At 48.1% G+C, this 17,626-nt stretch overlaps 4 protein-coding genes across 4 annotated transcripts; 1 reads left to right on the forward strand and 3 right to left on the reverse strand.

Annotated features, from left to right (window-relative positions):
- Positions 1–60: 60 nt before the first annotated feature.
- UV8b_06762 (uncharacterized protein) lies at positions 61–540 on the forward strand (the record flags this gene model as incomplete). The annotated part of the gene is made up of 2 exons (XM_043144259.1): positions 61–226; positions 347–540. The coding sequence occupies 2 exons, from the start codon at positions 61–63 to the stop codon at positions 538–540; spliced, it is 360 nt and encodes a 119-aa protein (XP_043000194.1).
- A 395-nt stretch (positions 541–935) lies between these two features.
- Positions 936–1,660, reverse strand: UV8b_06763 (uncharacterized protein; the record flags this gene model as incomplete). Its single annotated transcript, XM_043144260.1, has 2 exons — positions 936–988; positions 1,135–1,660. The coding sequence occupies 2 exons, from the start codon at positions 1,658–1,660 to the stop codon at positions 936–938; spliced, it is 579 nt and encodes a 192-aa protein (XP_043000195.1).
- Positions 1,661–1,799: 139 nt separating this feature from the next.
- UV8b_06764 (uncharacterized protein) lies at positions 1,800–2,766 on the reverse strand (the record flags this gene model as incomplete). Its single annotated transcript, XM_043144261.1, has 2 exons — positions 1,800–2,515; positions 2,700–2,766. The coding sequence occupies 2 exons, from the start codon at positions 2,764–2,766 to the stop codon at positions 1,800–1,802; spliced, it is 783 nt and encodes a 260-aa protein (XP_043000196.1).
- A 2,140-nt stretch (positions 2,767–4,906) lies between these two features.
- UV8b_06765 (uncharacterized protein) lies at positions 4,907–8,417 on the reverse strand (the record flags this gene model as incomplete). Its single annotated transcript, XM_043144262.1, has 4 exons — positions 4,907–5,605; positions 5,683–7,124; positions 7,175–8,057; positions 8,166–8,417. The coding sequence occupies 4 exons, from the start codon at positions 8,415–8,417 to the stop codon at positions 4,907–4,909; spliced, it is 3,276 nt and encodes a 1,091-aa protein (XP_043000197.1).
- Between the last annotated feature and the right edge of the window lie 9,209 nt (positions 8,418–17,626).

The following is a 17,626-nucleotide window of genomic DNA, read 5'->3' on the forward strand; positions in this document are numbered from 1 at the left end:
CCAGTTGCTGGCGAAATCTCTTGAATCGCAAAAAGCCCTTCCGTCATTCGTCCGAGCAATATGCAGTTGCTGCTTGTGTTCTTCTCGCTTCTCTCCGCGGCAGCCGCCCAGTTCGGCTTCTTCGAGCACATGTTCGGCGGCCACAACGGAGGTCACGAGCACCAACAGCATCAGCAACGAAACAACCCCAGCGACGCCTCGTTTTACAAGGCGCAGTACACGCAATGCAAGTTCCTTGCCTTCTCACGTCTCTTCTACATTGATACGCGCTTTGTATTCCCATCTTCCTGCGCTCGTATTGCAGTTTCTAGCTGGGCGGCATGCTGACACCCCTCCCCGCCTCCAGCCGTTTGCGACAACTACCTCTGTCCCGACTCCCTCGCCTGTGTCCACTTCCCTCACCACTGTCCCTGCGCATGGGATGCGAACGAAGAAAAATTCGAGCTGGGCGACGGCAAGCGCATCTGCATCTCCAAGGGGGGGTTTAAGCCTGGGGAGGCTGCGCGAAAGGTTGAGTTGGCTAGAAAGGGATTGTTATAACGAGACTCTTTTTCACGCAGAAGATCATGGTAGAGAGACACCAGGATAGAATATGAAATAAAGTCCCTAATTCTCTAACGGAAACTTTTTGCGGCTCCTGCTCACATGTTGAATTTCAGGTCCCTTTTGTTGAAGGGGGCACTTTACTTCATCAGTAACAAGAGAGTGGCTGGCTAATGTAGAAGCTACTTCACATTACCGGGAATTAACAGGCAGCATGTTTCACATGGAGCGACTGTACAAGCCTTCACTCGTGTAAGAAACCTTTGATTCAGCCAAACATGGCAATCGTGACTGTGACTGTGACAATCAAAACACATCCGATGGACATGGTTGTACCCATCGAAACAACAAATTCACGAAGCCTCTCCAAGCCCTGGTTGAGCCCATACCCACTATACAATGAAGTAGAAATACAACGCCGCAGTGATTATCAGTCGGTAATCACCTTAACATAACATCAGAGGGAAAAACACCAAAACAACAAAGAAGGAAACAAGGCACGAAGGAAAGAAGGAGAAAAAGGCAGCCCGGCACAGATGAGGAGGTCAAACAAACTTCAGGTGTTCCTTATCCCTAGACCAAAAAAGAAACTTCTTCGTGCTGGGGAGGATTCCGCCACCGTGGGAGGGGGGATAGTCTGCGTTCCAGCATCCACCATGACAACCCGACGTCTGATCACTATCGGAAAGTGAAGCAGGGCGTGGACAATCTTCTTCCGAGAAAGAATGCTGCGTTTTCGCCTTGGCGGCCCAGAAGAGCGAGTAGGAGGGATAATAGCCACTTTGGGTAGTCGAGGCTCCACAGTTGCCGTTTCCTTGTCGAAAGAAGTGAGGCTTCGCAGTGATGACAGAGACAGCAGGCTCAGTCCGGCCGGCGAACCAGGTTCCGGGATTGGGGGGGGTCTGGTGGGTGGTTGAACGGCCGCGGATTCCTCAAACCGGCGACGGCTGAAAGAAGTCAGGCTACGCAAGGACGAGAATGATATGCCACGCAAAAGATTTGGAGAACCCGGCGGTGCATTGGGCAACGGCGGCGACGCTCCGTCCTGGTTCGGATGCTGGCCATCTGGTGCTTGGCCACGGAAGGAAACATAGGAGCTCAATGATTGAAGCGACATCCAGCTTAGGCTCGGTGCGGATGCAGAAAAGATGGGCAACAATCCCCCGGGAGCAGCAGCAGCTTCGCTCTTGTCCTCGACAATAACATTGTCAAGCCTCTTGGAATTTCTCCTCCTCCCCCGTCTCAGCCGTCTCCGTCTAAGATGAGCCATTCGGCAGTGAAGGCACTGGGGGCATCTCCTGCTCGTCGTCTTCGTCGTCCGGGATGGATTCCGGGGTGCCAAGCAGCTGCGCGACGTTGTGCATGTCGTAGTGTTTCTTGCGGGCGACTTCGAACTGGTGGTGTTTTTCGCGTTCCTCTGGTGAGAGGCCCACCATCTGGTCTTCGGCGGAGGGGGCGACACTTTGATCATCCACATGAACCGTCTTTTCGGAGGGTTGGCGCGCATTTCCCGGAAGGCCTGTTTCTGTAATTTCTTCCTCCGGATCGCCCAGGCTAAGACCCGGTATGTCGTCTTCGCCGCGCGCGCCTGAAGCTTTACTGACAGAACCACCAGCCGCCAGATAATCCTCGTCGTCGGATGGGTCCTCGGACGGGTCGTAGTGTTTCGCATAGGGAGTCTTGGGTTCGGTGATCTTCATAGTAGAGGTACGCTCCTGCTCCGTCAGATACAAGTTCGCCTCATCCCACTTGAGGCGTTGCGATCCTTCTTGGTTGTCGGGATCGTGGGTGGAAGAGCGGCGTGAGCCGGGAGGTCTGTTTGCCGAAGACGAGGATCGACGATGGCCGGCATTGATTTTGGTGTTGGCTAGGGTAACTTCCTTTCCGGACATGGACCGTTCACGGGCCTGGCGAGGAGATGCTGTTGATACTGGGGGTGGTGAAGTATGCGACGTGCTGTGTTTGAGAATGCCTGGAGACGACTTTTCGTCAGTGTCGTGCGCTTGGCAATAACCTTTGTCTTTCTTTTCTGTTCTTTCCTTTCTTTTCCTCTCTTTTCCTTTCTTTCTTTTTTTGGTAAAGCGGAGCAAAGATGAGGTTGCGAGATTCAACCTGGTTCGCCTTGGCAACGGCAAAGATTCCAGTAGGATACATACCCTTGGGTCGTTTCGCAACATGTCCCGGAGGGGAATGAACTGGTGACCGATCTACGGTAGAGGCCATGGTCAAGGATGCTTTAGTAGTTTGAAGCGGAATGGGTGTTTCGGATGGTCCCAGACGATGCGACTAGACTTTGGAAATAGAGCAGATGAAGACGGAGGCAATTCGTCACAGGTTCGAGTCTGGTGGTCGCTGCCCAAGTCAGGCTGGCAGGTTATAGGCCACAAGACTAAGATGTGGTGTGGGGCGTCCAAGAAGCACGAGGGGGGGGGGGGCTTTGACGATGGAGCGCTCGGCGGAGGAGTAGAACCTGGGCCCCCGTGATACGTCGTTGGTGAACCAGGGTGGTCGAGAACGGATGCCGGTTGGGTAGTCGCTGGCTTTTGGGGTTTGCGAGGCAAGAGAGGTTTCTGCTGGCGTATCTAGATTCTGATAATGCAGGCAGGAGCAATCCGGCAAGCCTGGTGACGCATCGGTTGTTGTCGGGGGCTGGAAAACAAGGCACACGACGTTGATGTCAGCGGATTGGGGAGGCGGGGCACTCAAATGGGGAGTTGGGTCGCTGGTGGGGGGGGGGGGGGGTTGTGAATGTGATTTGACAGGTTCGTCGTCTAGCCAGAGTGGGAAGGGAGTTGCCCGCCCATTCCTGCCAAGTCTTTTTATGCCAGTCTTTTTATGCCAGTCTTTTAATGCCAGTCTTTTTATGCCAGTCTTTTTATGCCAGTCTTTTTATGCCAGTCTTTTTATGCCAGTCTTTTTATGCTGCCCTTTTTATGCTCGCCTGCTTTCTGGTCTGTGAATGCTGGTCTTGTCCAATACTGGCCATTATTTGTTCGTCCAGATGGAAAGGATCAACAAATCGAATCGAGACGAGACGAGACGAGACGAGACGAAACGAGACGAAACGAGACGAAAAATCCCTCTCCACGTTCGCAACCAGTACCTGCATTCTTTTTTTGCGCAAGAGGTGCAAACCAGTGCTGTCCACCGCATTTGTCGCCGGCGTGCCGTACCGTGTGCAACCGTGATGCACTTTGGCCGGCGGCATCCTGACTTGGGTAGCAAGGCGTCAAGCCAAAGTCACGTCAAGCCGCACACGGGCAGGTGGTTGCGCCCGCAGACCGGGAACGAGATCGAGATCTGGATCGTGTGTTTCTCTGCCGACCCACGCACGGGGCCGCATTATCTTTTGCAGAATCCGCGAGGACGAAGCCAGCTTACCTACCTACCTACCTACCTACCTCATGCAACGGGGGGCCAGGGGCAACGGACGGCTTGATGCAGCGCAGCGCCTCCACGTACGCCGGCTGGTGCGCCGTGTTGCACGCAGGATGGACCCGTCCGGAGTACGTACGCTGTACGTGCTCCGTTGGGGAGATAATCTGAGTCAATCTGCTGGGTCAAGTCTGGTCAACTTTGACCTCGTGGTGGCCACCCCCAAGACAACCCGAGCAATCGCAAACACGGCGACGATATGTATGTGACCTCAGTTCCTTGATTTACGAAACAAGCCAACCTCTTGCCGCTGTCCAAATCAACGCCTGGCCCCTTCTTGGCGACGAGCATCCCCACAGCCCCCCGGGCCCCAGGTTATACTCCGTACCCCGTACTGCACTGCGCGCCTTTCTTTCCCCCTGCACTGTGGTGGTACAGTACATATAAGACATGACCGGGCGCTTTTCCAGCCAAAGGGCCAAGGCGTCACTTATATTTTTAAACCCCAGCACGTCCGAATGCCGGTCGATGCTACGGGCCGGAATCTGGGATGCAATCCGAGGCCCGTCATCTGAGACAACGCCAAGCCTGGTCTCCGCATAACCCTCAAATTAGACACCCATTGCCATGTCCATCTTGCCATCGAGCAGCAGTGAATGATGGAAGCGAGTCGTTGCGGGGAAACCATTAAATTTCGTATCTGGAGGCCGACGGCACATGACATGGCCTGACCGTCTACGCGCTTGGGCTTACCTTGACTATCTAGTTCCAACAAGATACACTTGAGGGAGCAATATCTCGCATTGACGTGACGCACTTCAAGCCAAGCGTTACTCTCCAATATCCTTTCCAACACCCCATTTTTGGCCTTTCGTCGGCGAGGTGTTGCACCGACTCTGCGCCGTCGCGCAACCGCTCTTGCAGTAACACGACATACTATCCACACGACACCATCATTCATGACGAACCTTCCCGGTTCCTCCTCATGTCATTGAGCTCGCTTTCCGTCCTCGTCGCTGCAGGTATGGCACCCAACCTTCTCACGGAGGGCCTCGCCACCGTCAGAATTGGAGCCGCTCTCCACGTCACTTGATTCGATTCCAGCCCGAAAGTACTGGCCAAACACGCGCGCTTCCAGGTCTGCTCTCTTGTCAGACATCTTTCTTGCCTGTCGGCGAAAGTACACCCTCTTGGCCCATTTCCACGATTCAATGCCGAGGAAGAACAAAATTGCCTCGACAAAGACGATTCCCCACTCCCAGCTGATGCCCGAGTGCTTGAATACAACCGTGTTGAGTCCTGGAATGTAAATGATGGGAAACATGCTGACGAAGCCCGCAACAATAGACCAGAAGAGAAACTTGTTGCGCCACGCATCAAGGATCCATTGTGTAAAGTACTTCTTGCTCTTGGGTTGCATGCGGAAGAACGACCGTCGCATATTCACCATCTCCCAAGCCAGGAACAGGGCGAACCAGGTAAGACAAGCGAAAGTGGTAGCCCGTGCGCGAAAGACAGCCTTGCACTCATCCGAGTACTCGTTGTTGCAGTTGTCACCGAGATCATCCGCGCCGTTTCCGAAACCGTAGAGAACGAGGATAAAGGATGCCAGGCAGAGTGCAGACATCCAAAGACCGTATACCATCATGTCGATTAATAACTCGGGAGTGAAAACACCCTGCTTCAACTGGTTTTTTCCCCCAAGGGCGTTAGTTTAGCCCAAAGGCACTCTCTTCCAGAAAACAAGGTGGAATATAATCTTACATTTTGAGGAGGCCGTTGCATGATATCCGGGGCAGCTATTTCGAACCCCAGACCCATGTCGGGCATGCCAGATGTAATCATAATGATCCAGAGAATTTCGACTGGGGCTAGAGGGAAAACAGAGATGCCACGCTTGTCCTTGAACACCAGCCCGATCAAAAGTGTACATGCTTGGGCAATGTTTTCGGCCAAGACGTGCAAAATGAACTTCTGAATATTGTCAAACATGCGTCGGCCTTCTTCCACGGCGTTGAGGATCGATGCAAAATTGTCATCCATGAGAACAATATCAGATGCCTCCTTGGCAACATCAGAACCGACCTGACCCATGGCGATGCCTACATCAGCTTGTTTCAGACTGGGAGAATCATTGACTCCATCCCCCGTCATGGCAACAAAGCATCGGCGGCGGTGGAGAGCCTCGATCATGCGAACTTTGGTCTGGGGGGCGCATCGGGCGACAACAAGAGGCAGAAGAGGGAGCTCGTCAATTTGCTCGTCAGTCAGTTTATCAAAATCCGATGCGGCCATCACCATAGTCTTGACCACGTCGGCAGCAATCTCGTTCATCCTGGTGGGAAGAATGCCGACTTCAAGAGCGATAGCACGAGCAGTTTCAGGGTGGTCTCCAGTTAACATATGGACGCTAATACCAGCCTCGTGGCATTTCCGAACAGAAGGAGCTGATTCAGGACGAGGAGGGTCATAGAGACCGATGAGCCCGCGGAAGGTCAAGTCTTTTTCAAACTCGCCACGCTCCAGCTCGGCCTCGTTATCCTCGACATGGGCAAAGTCGGTTCGACTAGCAAAGGCCAAAACACGGAGACCAAGACGAGCCATCGTTTCCATATTTCCAAGCACATCGCTTTTGATGTTCTCATCGAGTTCCTGGATTTCATCGCCTACGGTATAGCGAGTGCATGAGCTGAGAAGGCGCTCAACAGCTCCCTTTGTGAACAGCCACTGTTTCTTAGTTTCCCTGTTTTCGAAAATGACGGACATCCTCTTCACGTCAGAATCAAAGGGAAACTCGGCCACCTGGTGCCATTGGGAACCCTCACCGGTAGAAAGACGAAGTCTATTCCAGTTGAAACGTGAGGCAAAAACTTGGATAGCAATCTCGGTGGGGTCACCGCGACCGCGCCATTCATCGTTTACCTTGTGTACAGAGGCCAGATTGGCAAGGGAGGCTACGTTGAGGTATTCTCGAAGGATCGCATCATTGGCAACACTGTCGTCGCCGCCGATGGGCTCGCCATCAGCATTGTCGTCACGGAAGTTGATATCCTTGGGCTGGGAGGGATTTAGACCCAACTGCCCTACAGTCGGGTTAAAAGGCTCGCTGGTAGTGCCGACTGAGTAAGTGCCGCGACCGGGAATCCAAGCTTTCCTGACAATCATGTTACCCTGCGTAAGAGTTCCAGTCTTATCGGAGCAGATGTCTACGGGCAAGTTAAGCGATTGACAGAACACAAAGAAGTGTGGCGCTTACTAGAGACCGCACCGAGAGCCTCGAGACTCTTGAGGTTGCGAACAATAACGTGGCGTTGAACCATACGCTTCGTACCTGCGGCCATGGTGATGGTGAGGACTACAATCAGGGAGGCTGGGATCATGGACAGGCCAGTTGCGACTGCATAAATGATGACTTCTTGCCGCGTGTCGAACTGATTCGTGGCCAAGACGATAATTGCACAGACAATGGCAGTGCCAAGGAGTAGCAATGCCAGCTTCGACAGCTTCTTCTGAAGGGGAGTGCCAACATTGACACCGAGGAAGCGACCAACCGCATCTGTCAAGGTCAAGGTCCAGGCTTGCATATATCTGCCAATAGAGGTTGTCCCATCCTTGCGTCGCTTGGGCTCACGACGACGGGAGTTGTTGCCACGAAGTGCTGCTGCAATTTGGCCAATTTCAGTATAGAGGCCAGTGGCGAACACCACACCACGTGCTCGGCCCTTGGTGACGGTAGAAGAGCTGTAGGCTACGTTGAGGCGGTCACCTGGTCCGGTATCTGCATCATATGTCGGAAGTGGTTCCTTGCGTACGGGAAGCGATTCCCCAGTTAGCAGAGCTTCGTTTGTTTCAAAGTTGACAGCCTCAACAAGTCGAATATCAGCCGGGACAGTGTCACCCGTCTTCAGCTCCACAATGTCTCCGGGGACAATCTCTGCCGTGACAACAGTCTCGTTGTTTCCGTTTCGAATAGCCTGCGCAGTTGGAGAACTAAGAGATCGGAGAGAGTCCATGGTTTTCGCTGCCTTGAATTCTTGCAGAAAACCAACGATGATGTTGAGAATGATAACAGCAGTGATGACAGCACCTTCAATCCACGACTTGATGCCAAAAGACGCAGCCATTGCCAAAATAAGCACCTGTAATGTAAGTCTTTGATTAGTCTCCTGGCTATACAGACCAAATATGGCTTTTCTTCCTCTTTGCGAAGTATGGAACATTCGTGGGGTGATTTAAGGCAGGCTTACCAGTGTCAAAGCATTCGCAATTTGTCCAATGAAAATTTTCAACGGCTGAACCCCTTTTTGTTCACCGAATTCATTGTAACCATATTCTTCCAGGCGCTTCTTCGCCTCTACGTTGCTCAAACCAACCTCAACATCGGCAGCCAACTGTTCTACAACATCTTGAATCTCCAACGCGTGAGCAGGGGCAGTCAAAGGCTTGTTAGCCTGCCCAGGAATGTGCCCCTGCACTTCATCATTCTGTTTGCCGCCCATACCACCTTTACGGGCTTCGAATCATGTATCCGACGGATTATTGCTTGATGGGCCCCCAGCTTCGATTTTTCAACGTCGATAGTTTTGAGGAAAGGCTGATGGTATCAACGAATATTTGATGGGGAAACCCTGTTTGTGAGTCTGCAGTGGTCGCCAAATAGCTACGCCGCAAATGTATCCCGATGTTGTCTTGCAGCAGGTAAAAATTTTGAAGAGGCTCCGACTTAAAAAAGGGCGTGGACTCTTTTAAGGCTGCTGGCAAATTTGGCAGCAAGCTTTGAGAGATGAGCCAAGAAATGGCGTAACTAATGTCAATGCCAAGCCTCGGAAGCCTTGGTATTTGTGAATTCAGCCTCTCATCTCGAAAATCTTTGTGGATGCCCCGCCAGGCAAGGCTTGGCAAGAGGTTCGCGCCACGACTAATGGTTCCTTAGGACTTCTGATATCCATCCATTGCGACAGAAGATGTTGTTCTCGTGTAAAGTGTCCCGCAAGGTATCAAACAGGTACACTGTGGCGACACAGACGCTAGACAATCCCTGGCAGTTTGACAGCGTTTCGCGCTGGCTGCAATCACGTTCTCCGAGATGCCATCGCTTCAATCGGCATTTGAATTCTCGCTACTACAATTGAGCAACCGCTGAGATAGGAAGCATACCCAGGATTTAGTTGGCACGGAAAGTCGGCTTGCGAAGTCTTGGTCTCGGGATAATTCTCGTAGCACGCTCTCCTGTGGTTTGATCAATTGGTAGCTCGAGCACTCTTCTCAAAAGATCCAATATCCATCAAATATGTCAAGTCGTTCCGTTGAAGTCTCTTTTGAGGGCTGAGAGCCAGCATGATGATGTTTGTTGCCCTCGTTTTTTTCCAATGCCATTTTCTTTTCTCTTGATAGGGATGATCGTCACTAATAATATTTTTATCAAAGAGGTGGCCTCTGACGGGCTCACTACCAGAAGGTGATAACGGTATGATTATGATTCCAGCCCTGGGACTACGAATAAGGAGGGAGGGCGAAATGGTCAAGTCGGTGTTGACTAGAGCTCTTTGTGACAGCATTAAACGTGAGAGATTCTCACGTGATCCCAACATTCTGCTGATGCGATAGACGGATGAAAGTTCACAGATGGAAAGAGCGTCCCGGGCTGTCAATGCACCAGGTATTTGAACCATCGCTTACCCAGTTGAATGGTTCCCTCTTGCCCTGAGGATCGGGACAGGGTGCATTCCAAAACTGCATGTCACTCTTGCAACCAGACAGTAAAGCACCAAGCGCCTTAAACTCCTCGCTGCCCTCGGCTTCAGAGGCTCTCTCCATCAAGCAATGTCACGGCATAACCTCGCTCGCTTTACCCATGCCGACGGTTTCTCTGGCGACAATATACTTTAAGATCCTACATTTCTTTCCCGCATGTAACAGCTCTTTTTCGAAATGTCTCTATTCCATAAACTTTTCACCATGGTGGGCAGCGACTTGAAGGCAGTCTCTAGAATTGTGGTCGCCGCTGGGGTAGCGATTGTGGTCGCAGTACTTATGTTAGTAGTGTTAAGTTGTCTTGTCTCCTTTATCGACAGTCAAGGCTTATCAATTTCGTTGTAATTGGTCAGTTTGTTTACAGGCTTTTCCGCGTACCGATGGATCAAACGGTATCGTCGCAAACAGAAACTGTGGAAGCAGCCTCAGTCTCGACCAATTCAGCAACATGCAGCCCACCAAAGACTCCAACCACTTGTTCGTCGAATCGCAATTGACACTTCATTAGGATGGTTCACTGTCCATAAGCGGAGCTGCGGGCAAATAGAAAAGGGAGACTGGTGAGTCAAACGAGTATTTATCGGCAGCGTTGAGGTCTCGATGTTCTGCGGCACCACGTATGTCTATAACACTGGGGGCACTGACGTATTGGGAGCCCTCTTTGCGATGAGCCACTAGTGCGTGAGCTTGAACGGGAACCCAGAAGCTCAGGCAGTCCGATGCTGGCTTTCGCTAGAAAATTTAAACTTTTCCGACGTCTATCTACGCCGGCGTCGGATTCAACAAGTCCAAGACATGCTCGCCGCAACGCTCATGGGCAGGGAATCGGGACCCATGCACACTGCCCTCTAGGAGAAGAAAGCATCGCTGTGGTTGATCTTGAGTTGGTGAATTTCCAAAGTGAAGTCTCGCAGCTTCTTGGATGCGGTCACATGTTTCATTCCAGATGCTTGGTCAACTGGTGGCTTAAGGGGAGGGGATTCTGCTCTGTTTGCAAATATCAATACTGGGATCATGGAAATCCAGCTATTCAGCAGGCCGAATCTCAGTGACGACAGCACGATCGACAGGAATGACCTCCGAGTTTAACGCAGCGCCAACTGATACGATAGTTCGAGGACCTTTTGCAAATACAACTTGGCCAAGGTTGAGTAGGTTCATGCTCACTCAACCCACCCCCAAAGGAATGTTAAAGAGCGAAGTAACAGTATGCTTCGCATACACGACACATGGTCCGAGACTATGAACACTCCATGACGCTTTATGGCCTTTGCTAGTATTGAATAGATCCATAAGCGTTGGTTCAAGCTCGATGCATCTGGCAGAGCCCGCCCTCCGTGCCGGAAGGGCCTAATTTCGTAAAACCAAATCCTGGAGTTCGCTACCCAATTACTGCCTAGGCATCTGAAGTTCGCAGTGTATATTGCCCCCAGCATTTTCTGTCTGCTGCTTGAGACGGAGACAAACGAGGATTAGTCTCTTGTATAATGAAATGGACCGCCGGAATTTCAGAACTTTAGATTTCTCGATCCTGAGAATCACGGAAGACGGTGTCGGACTCGATTCGACATGCCAGCAACCGCGGGTTTTCCCCTTTGGAAAACCCTTTGGGAGTATGAGCAGTAATAACATGTCATTTGTAGACAATTAGAGTGGGCCGTCGGGGCCTTGAGGCCCACCAGCACTGTCGGCAAGCCAAAAACAGCATCCAATTACCATTAGGCCGAAATACCTCGCACGGAAACTTTGCTTCGGAATAAACCAGCTGAATCAGCTGAATCTTTAAACAGCCTCCACGAACAGCGACGAAACCAAAAGGTTTCTTTTCGCTACATGAGCAGTCCTACTACTATGGTACCAGGCATACTAGACAGGTACCTACCTTCTATTATCAGGGAAAGCGGAGCTTTGCCTGAGATTTGCGAAGAAATCGGAAGGCAAGGCAGGAAGGGCGTAGCTCTTTCCCGCTTTCCCTCTTTAAAATACAGTGAGGCCGTCCTGTGGAGACATCTCCACTGCCTGCTCAGTGATTCGTTAAAAAACTTTTCAGAATTCTCAATTCGAGCGGACATTGGTCAATCAAGTCGGCAAAGTACTGTGATGTACTGCTTCCCTCTGAAAAAAGTGTAAAAGAACGTAAAAGTACGGAAATTAGGCGGTGAGGTTCTGCTATGTAAAAGGCGGTGAGGTTCTGCTATGTAAAAGGCGGTGAGGTTCTGCTATATAAAAGGCGGTGAAAAGCGTAATTCTGCCATGCTTTCTAAGCAGAGGCCCGCTGCAGGCGAAAAAGCCCGCCGCAGGCGGCCCCCGGCAGGGCCCCCGGAGGGCCCCCGGAGGGGAATAATAAAAAATGCATCATGTTAAAATATTTAAGTAAAAAGAAGGTAGCATTAAGGCGGTAAAAAAGGCAATAAAAAGGCGGTAAAAAAGGCAGTAAAAGGCGGTAAAATACGGCAGTAAAAGAAGGTAAAATAAGGCAGTAAAAAAGGCAGTAAAAATGCAGTAAATTATGTAAGACTGTAAAAATGGCAGGGAAAAGACGGTAAAAAAGGCAGTAAAAGGCGGTGAAGTTAGGCAGTAAAAAGGCGGTGAAGTGAGACGGTAAAAAGGCGGTAAAAAGGTAGTAAAAACGATAGTAAAATAAGATATATAGTAAAAAAGGCAGGGCAAAGGCGGTAAAATACGGCAGTAAAAGATGGTAAAATAAGGTAGTAAAAAGGTAGTAAAAAGGCGGTAAGTTGAGGCAGTAAAAAAGGCAGTAAAAAAGCGGTAAAATAAGGTAGTAAAAAAAACAGTAAAAAGAGTAGTAAAAAAGGCAGTAAATAAAGCAGTAGCTAAGCCGGACTAATATTTGCCCGCCTGGCTACTCCGCTTTCCCTGTGCCTTTGACACTGAGAAATTCAGCGGCACCCTAGTACCCAAGGTAAGTACTCCGTAGGGGCGCAGCACGCGCTACCGTTGGAATAGACCCTATTTTTTCGGGGCCCACAGGTCACTGCAAGTATCGGCCGGCTATTTACCTCAGTATCTCCTACTGTTAGAACGGCAACAGGGCCTCGTCGGTTCATATTGTACCAAATGATATACAGTCTGGTGCAATTGCTACTGTCTTGTGGTGCTATTACAGGGCAGGAGCGCCTATAATTCCTTCAGGCTTGTGCCTAGGGAATGCACTAACGGAAAGCACTTACGGTCTAGTCTGGTCCTCGGTGCAGCTCCTAGCATTTCCGTACGGAGGCTGCTCAAATCAGGAGACTGAATCCCTTTGACTACTAAAGTGCAGCTTTTATAATTAAGCAAAGCTGTGCCGAAGGTGCAGCATATGCTACATAAGTGCGTAAAGCGTGCCTTCCAGCTTTACTTCTTTAATAAGAGGCCAGGGGTGCTAAGCCACCACAATCACTAGCCACATGTCATTCAAGCAAGCCATCTGATTGGTCTAGAAGGCACTAAAACGCCCTTATTGGCTGAAAAAACAGAGCCGGTACGTATCTTTATAGATCCGGTACGTACTCTAAAGAGGCATAAATAAGGCTATTACTATAGCATTTAGTATTGCAAGAGGTTGGGTTTATTCTTAATTATAACGAAGTGGCGGAAAAGAGGCGCAGAAAGCTAGGTCCAATAGAAAGATATATAGACGAATCCTCACAGAGCCTATCTTATCCTATTGGTGTAAAATAACGAGGAATTACTCTGATTTATAGCGTAATAATACCCGCCTCTAATTCCCTTATGCATGATCTTAGCCTAACTATCGCCACAACCTCATCAATATAAGCCTCGTTAATATAAGCAGCCTCATTAACACAAGCCTCATTAATATAAGCAGCCTCGTCAATATAAGCAGCCTCATTAATACAAGCAGCTTTATTAATATAAACAGCCTCATCATTAAGTAATTGTCAGTATTATCGTTATATAATGGCTGCATTAGTAGTAAATCTAGAACCGCCTCCACCCCCCCCTTTACTACCATTAGCATAGCCTAATAATCCTGATTTTTCTGAGCCTTATAAGCAATATAGCCGTTGTAAGAGAGATAAGCCCTTATCTGAGTTTAAAGGGGCGAGAAATCCAAATAAGTTTATCTAGAATTATCTAGATTGCCGGCAGTAAATCTCTTTAGTATATTTTTTTTACTATTTTTTAGAGAACGATTCTAATACTTCTCTTCTTTTTATAGATAAGCTAGTTATCAAATATTATAGAGCGAATTAGGAGTATATCTATTGCAATTCTCAAGGTCACTACAAAAGCAGAGCCTTACTAGCTAGCTAGATGGCACAAGACTATCTGCGACCTGTGAACTAATCTTAGTATAAATACTAGATTTTTCACCAAGTCCTAAGACTATACAAGTGCTATAAAGCAGGGCAAGTGTAAAGGCAAGGCAAATATAAGATAACCAGAAACGCAGGGAAGGTGGGAGTTAAGAGGCATATAGTGCATTAACAGACTCGATTGTGCTGCCCTTCAACTATCTAAAAAGAAGGGGGAAAGCTATCCTATATATACACGAAGGAGGGGTGGGCCCAGGCATTCAGGGTAGCCAGTAAGATAGCTCCCCGTAATGCTCACTATGCCACGTATATGATACGTCAGCAGCCCCACTATATCCGGCCTTTCCAACCACCCTAACCACCGCACTAGTAATTAGTCACCGTACTAGTAACTAGCCACCACGCTAGTGACTAACCACCACACTAGTGGACTAGCCACCACGCTAGTAGGCCACCACGCTAATTTAGCAATGCCACACCACGCTAGTAGGCCGCCACCACGCTAGTAGGCAACCACGCTAATTTAGCAATGCCACACCTTTTCAACAAGGCCTACCTTACTTGATATATAGTAAATAATCCACTGAAAATCCTTAAGGTAAAAGGCAAAGGCCTAGGTTAGTAAAAATACCATAAGTCTAAGAGACGGTATAAGGGCCAGAAGGTTAGTAGACCAATAGGGCATTAGGCCAGCAGCCTAGTAGGCTACTATAGGATTTTAACACCCCCTCTGATTAGCTACTGTAGTAGCAAGCTAATCGTGTAAAGAATAGGGAAAGAAAATGCAGTAAAAAGTGCTAAGGAAAAACATAAGAAAAACCTTAGTAAAAGTATGTTAGTATAAGTTAGCAGGCCCTAAGACCTAGTAACTCGCGGAACCTAGTAAATTTAGGGCCCGGCAGTGGCTTAGTAAGGCCGTCAGCAGGCATACTATTAGTAGGTAAGTAGGTAATTTTCACTAAGCCCAGCTGGGCTTGCTCCCTAATATACCGGAATTTTAATAGTATATACTTAGTGCGAGCATACTAATTAAGGTCGTTAGAATTTGAAATGGAGCCCTAGTTATCGCAATATAGCGGTATAGGGCGTAAAATATCAATTTCCAGCTCCTTACAAAGGTTAGAAAGCCACTATACCTCACGGATAGTCTCAAGTAATGCATCAGATTCAGCTTCTAAAGTAGATAGCACTACTAAAGAGGCTCGCTTAGAACGCCAGCTAATAGGACCACTATTAATAGTAGTAAAGAAGCCTCCAGTAGATTTAGAGGTTTCTTTACAGCCAGCAAAATCGCTATTAGAATAAGCGGTTATAATAGGCTGTTGATTGCTTTTAGTAAAGCAAATAGCTAGGTTCTCAGTGCCTTTAAGGTAGCTAAAGCTGCCTTTCGCAGCATTTAAATGCACATTAGTTGCCTTAGACATAAACCGAGAGAGGTATTGGGTAGGAAATGCTAGGTCGGGCCTAGTCATCATCATAAGCCACATTATAGTGCCAGTAAGGCTCTGATAAAGGCTCTGATCAGTAGGGCTAAGGTCTTTTCCACTAGATTCATTTAGAATCCCTAGTTGAAGTGGAATAAGCTGAGGTTTAGTATCCTATAAGCCGAATTTAGATAAGACCTCTGCTATAAATTGGGCTTGGTATAGCCACAATAAACCTTCCTTCCTATTTCGTATAATTTATACGCCTAGGAAAAAGGAAGCCGGACCGCGGTCTTCTATAGCATAGACCTTATGAAATTTCCTTTTTAGCTAGTTAATATAAGTTATATTTAGACCAACTAATAGGCAATCGTCAACATAGGTGATAATAAAGGTGCTGGTTTGCTTATTATAAAAGACGGCAGCATCAGAAGCTAAAGGTAAAAAACCTTCACTAGAAATCAGGTCTTTTAGCCGGTATTACCATTCGCGGGGTGCTTATTTTAGCCCGTATAGGGCCTTCTTTAGCAAGATAGCTTGCTTAACAGAAGGGTCGAATCCAGCTTCTTTAAGCAAAGTTAGTAGCCGTTGGCGCTATATATTAGACCAAAGCTTGCTATCAGTTAGTAATAAGCTCTCTGTAAATTCAAGGAATCCGTCAGGGATATCCATATAAATAGTCTCAGAAAGCTCGCTATTTAGAAAGGCGCCTATAAAGTCTTCTGACTTAAGAAGGTAATCCACAGTAGCATTAGTATTAGTAATATCATCCGGGGTAGCATTAGTAATACTAGTAAAATTAGTAGGGTCCGGCATACTTTCTAGGTCATCCGGTATAGCATTAGTGCTAATAATGCTAGTAAGGTTAGCAGAGTTAGTAGGGTCAGAAATGCTTTCTAGGTCATCCAGTAAAATAGCAGGTTCTCTGCTAGATACCCCCTCTGAACCTATATTTTGCCCTCTATAAAAGTCCCCTTCTAGGCCACTAGAAATAGGGCCTATACCTTCATTTTGGTGGATAAAGGTAATAAAGGTTATTCTAGTAATATCCTTCTTCTTTAAAGGGTAAACCAGGTAGGTATTAGCACAGGTCTTTTTAAGTAGCTGAATACCTATATGCCCTAGCCGTATATGCCAAATGCCGGCTAATTGTAATAGCTTCTGATATTCTATATCATCTGCTATAAGGGCAGGAGTAGGGCTAGTAGCCACTACAGGGTCTTCGCTAGGTATAATAGCGGGTTCTTTGCTAGTCGTATTAGCGGAAGGTTGGGTGGTAGGGCTAGTAGCCGCTACAGGTTCCTTACTAGTTGCAGTAGTAGGAACGGGGGTAATAGTAGTATCCTCAGGATCACTATAATCAGCAGGGTTAGTAGGGCTGAGGACCTCTACTATTATACTATTAGTAACAGTATAATGGCTACAAGGTTGATGAAGTAGTGGTGTATCTATTCCTTTCTGTGGAAGGAAAAAGCCGTATTTATCAAAGTTAAAAATGCCGATGCATTTACGGCTTGCTGACCAAAGCTGATTTTTAATTAGTACCCCTTTAGCGGCATAGTGCTTTACACCGCTAATGATGTTAATATCCAAGGCAGGAATATATAGTGCATTCTTAAGCTCTATAATACCCCATTTCGTAGGATTAATGCCCTATAGCACAGTAAATCGTGCCGTGCCCCAACCAGTAGGGGAAATAGGGCCACCACCAGTAGTAATTACAGGCTTATCATCCTTCTCAAAATAGTGAAAAGTAGTGAAATGCTTCTTATCATTAACAATATAACAAGTGGATCCTATATCGTAAAAGAGGGCATCCTTAGGGGTCCTACCGCCTGATTTAGCACTATAGCTTATATTAGTGGATATAGTGGTAGAAGAAGAAGAAGAATAGGATATATTAGTATCCTAGGTATTATAATTGCCTATAATAAAGGACTCGACATCTTGCTGTTTGCTGCTAATATTAGAGTCCTGTTCCTTCTTCTTTTGCTGCTTCTTTTTCCTATTATTAGTAGAATTATTCTTGCTATTATTAGTAGAAGCGGCATTAGTAGTAGTAGGGCTAGTAGCCTCTACAGGGTCCTTGCTAGTCGTAATAGCAGAACCGGAGATAGTAGGGCTAGTAGCCTCTACTAGTTCCTTGCTAATTGTAATAGTAGGAACGTTACTATTTTGCCTACTAACTAAGCCTTGTATAAGGGTAGTTAGGGTATTCATCTGGGACTTTATATAGTCCATATCTAG

Source organism: Ustilaginoidea virens, chromosome 5 (genome assembly GCF_000687475.1).
Source record: "Ustilaginoidea virens chromosome 5, complete sequence".
NCBI lineage: Eukaryota > Fungi > Ascomycota > Sordariomycetes > Hypocreales > Clavicipitaceae > Ustilaginoidea > Ustilaginoidea virens.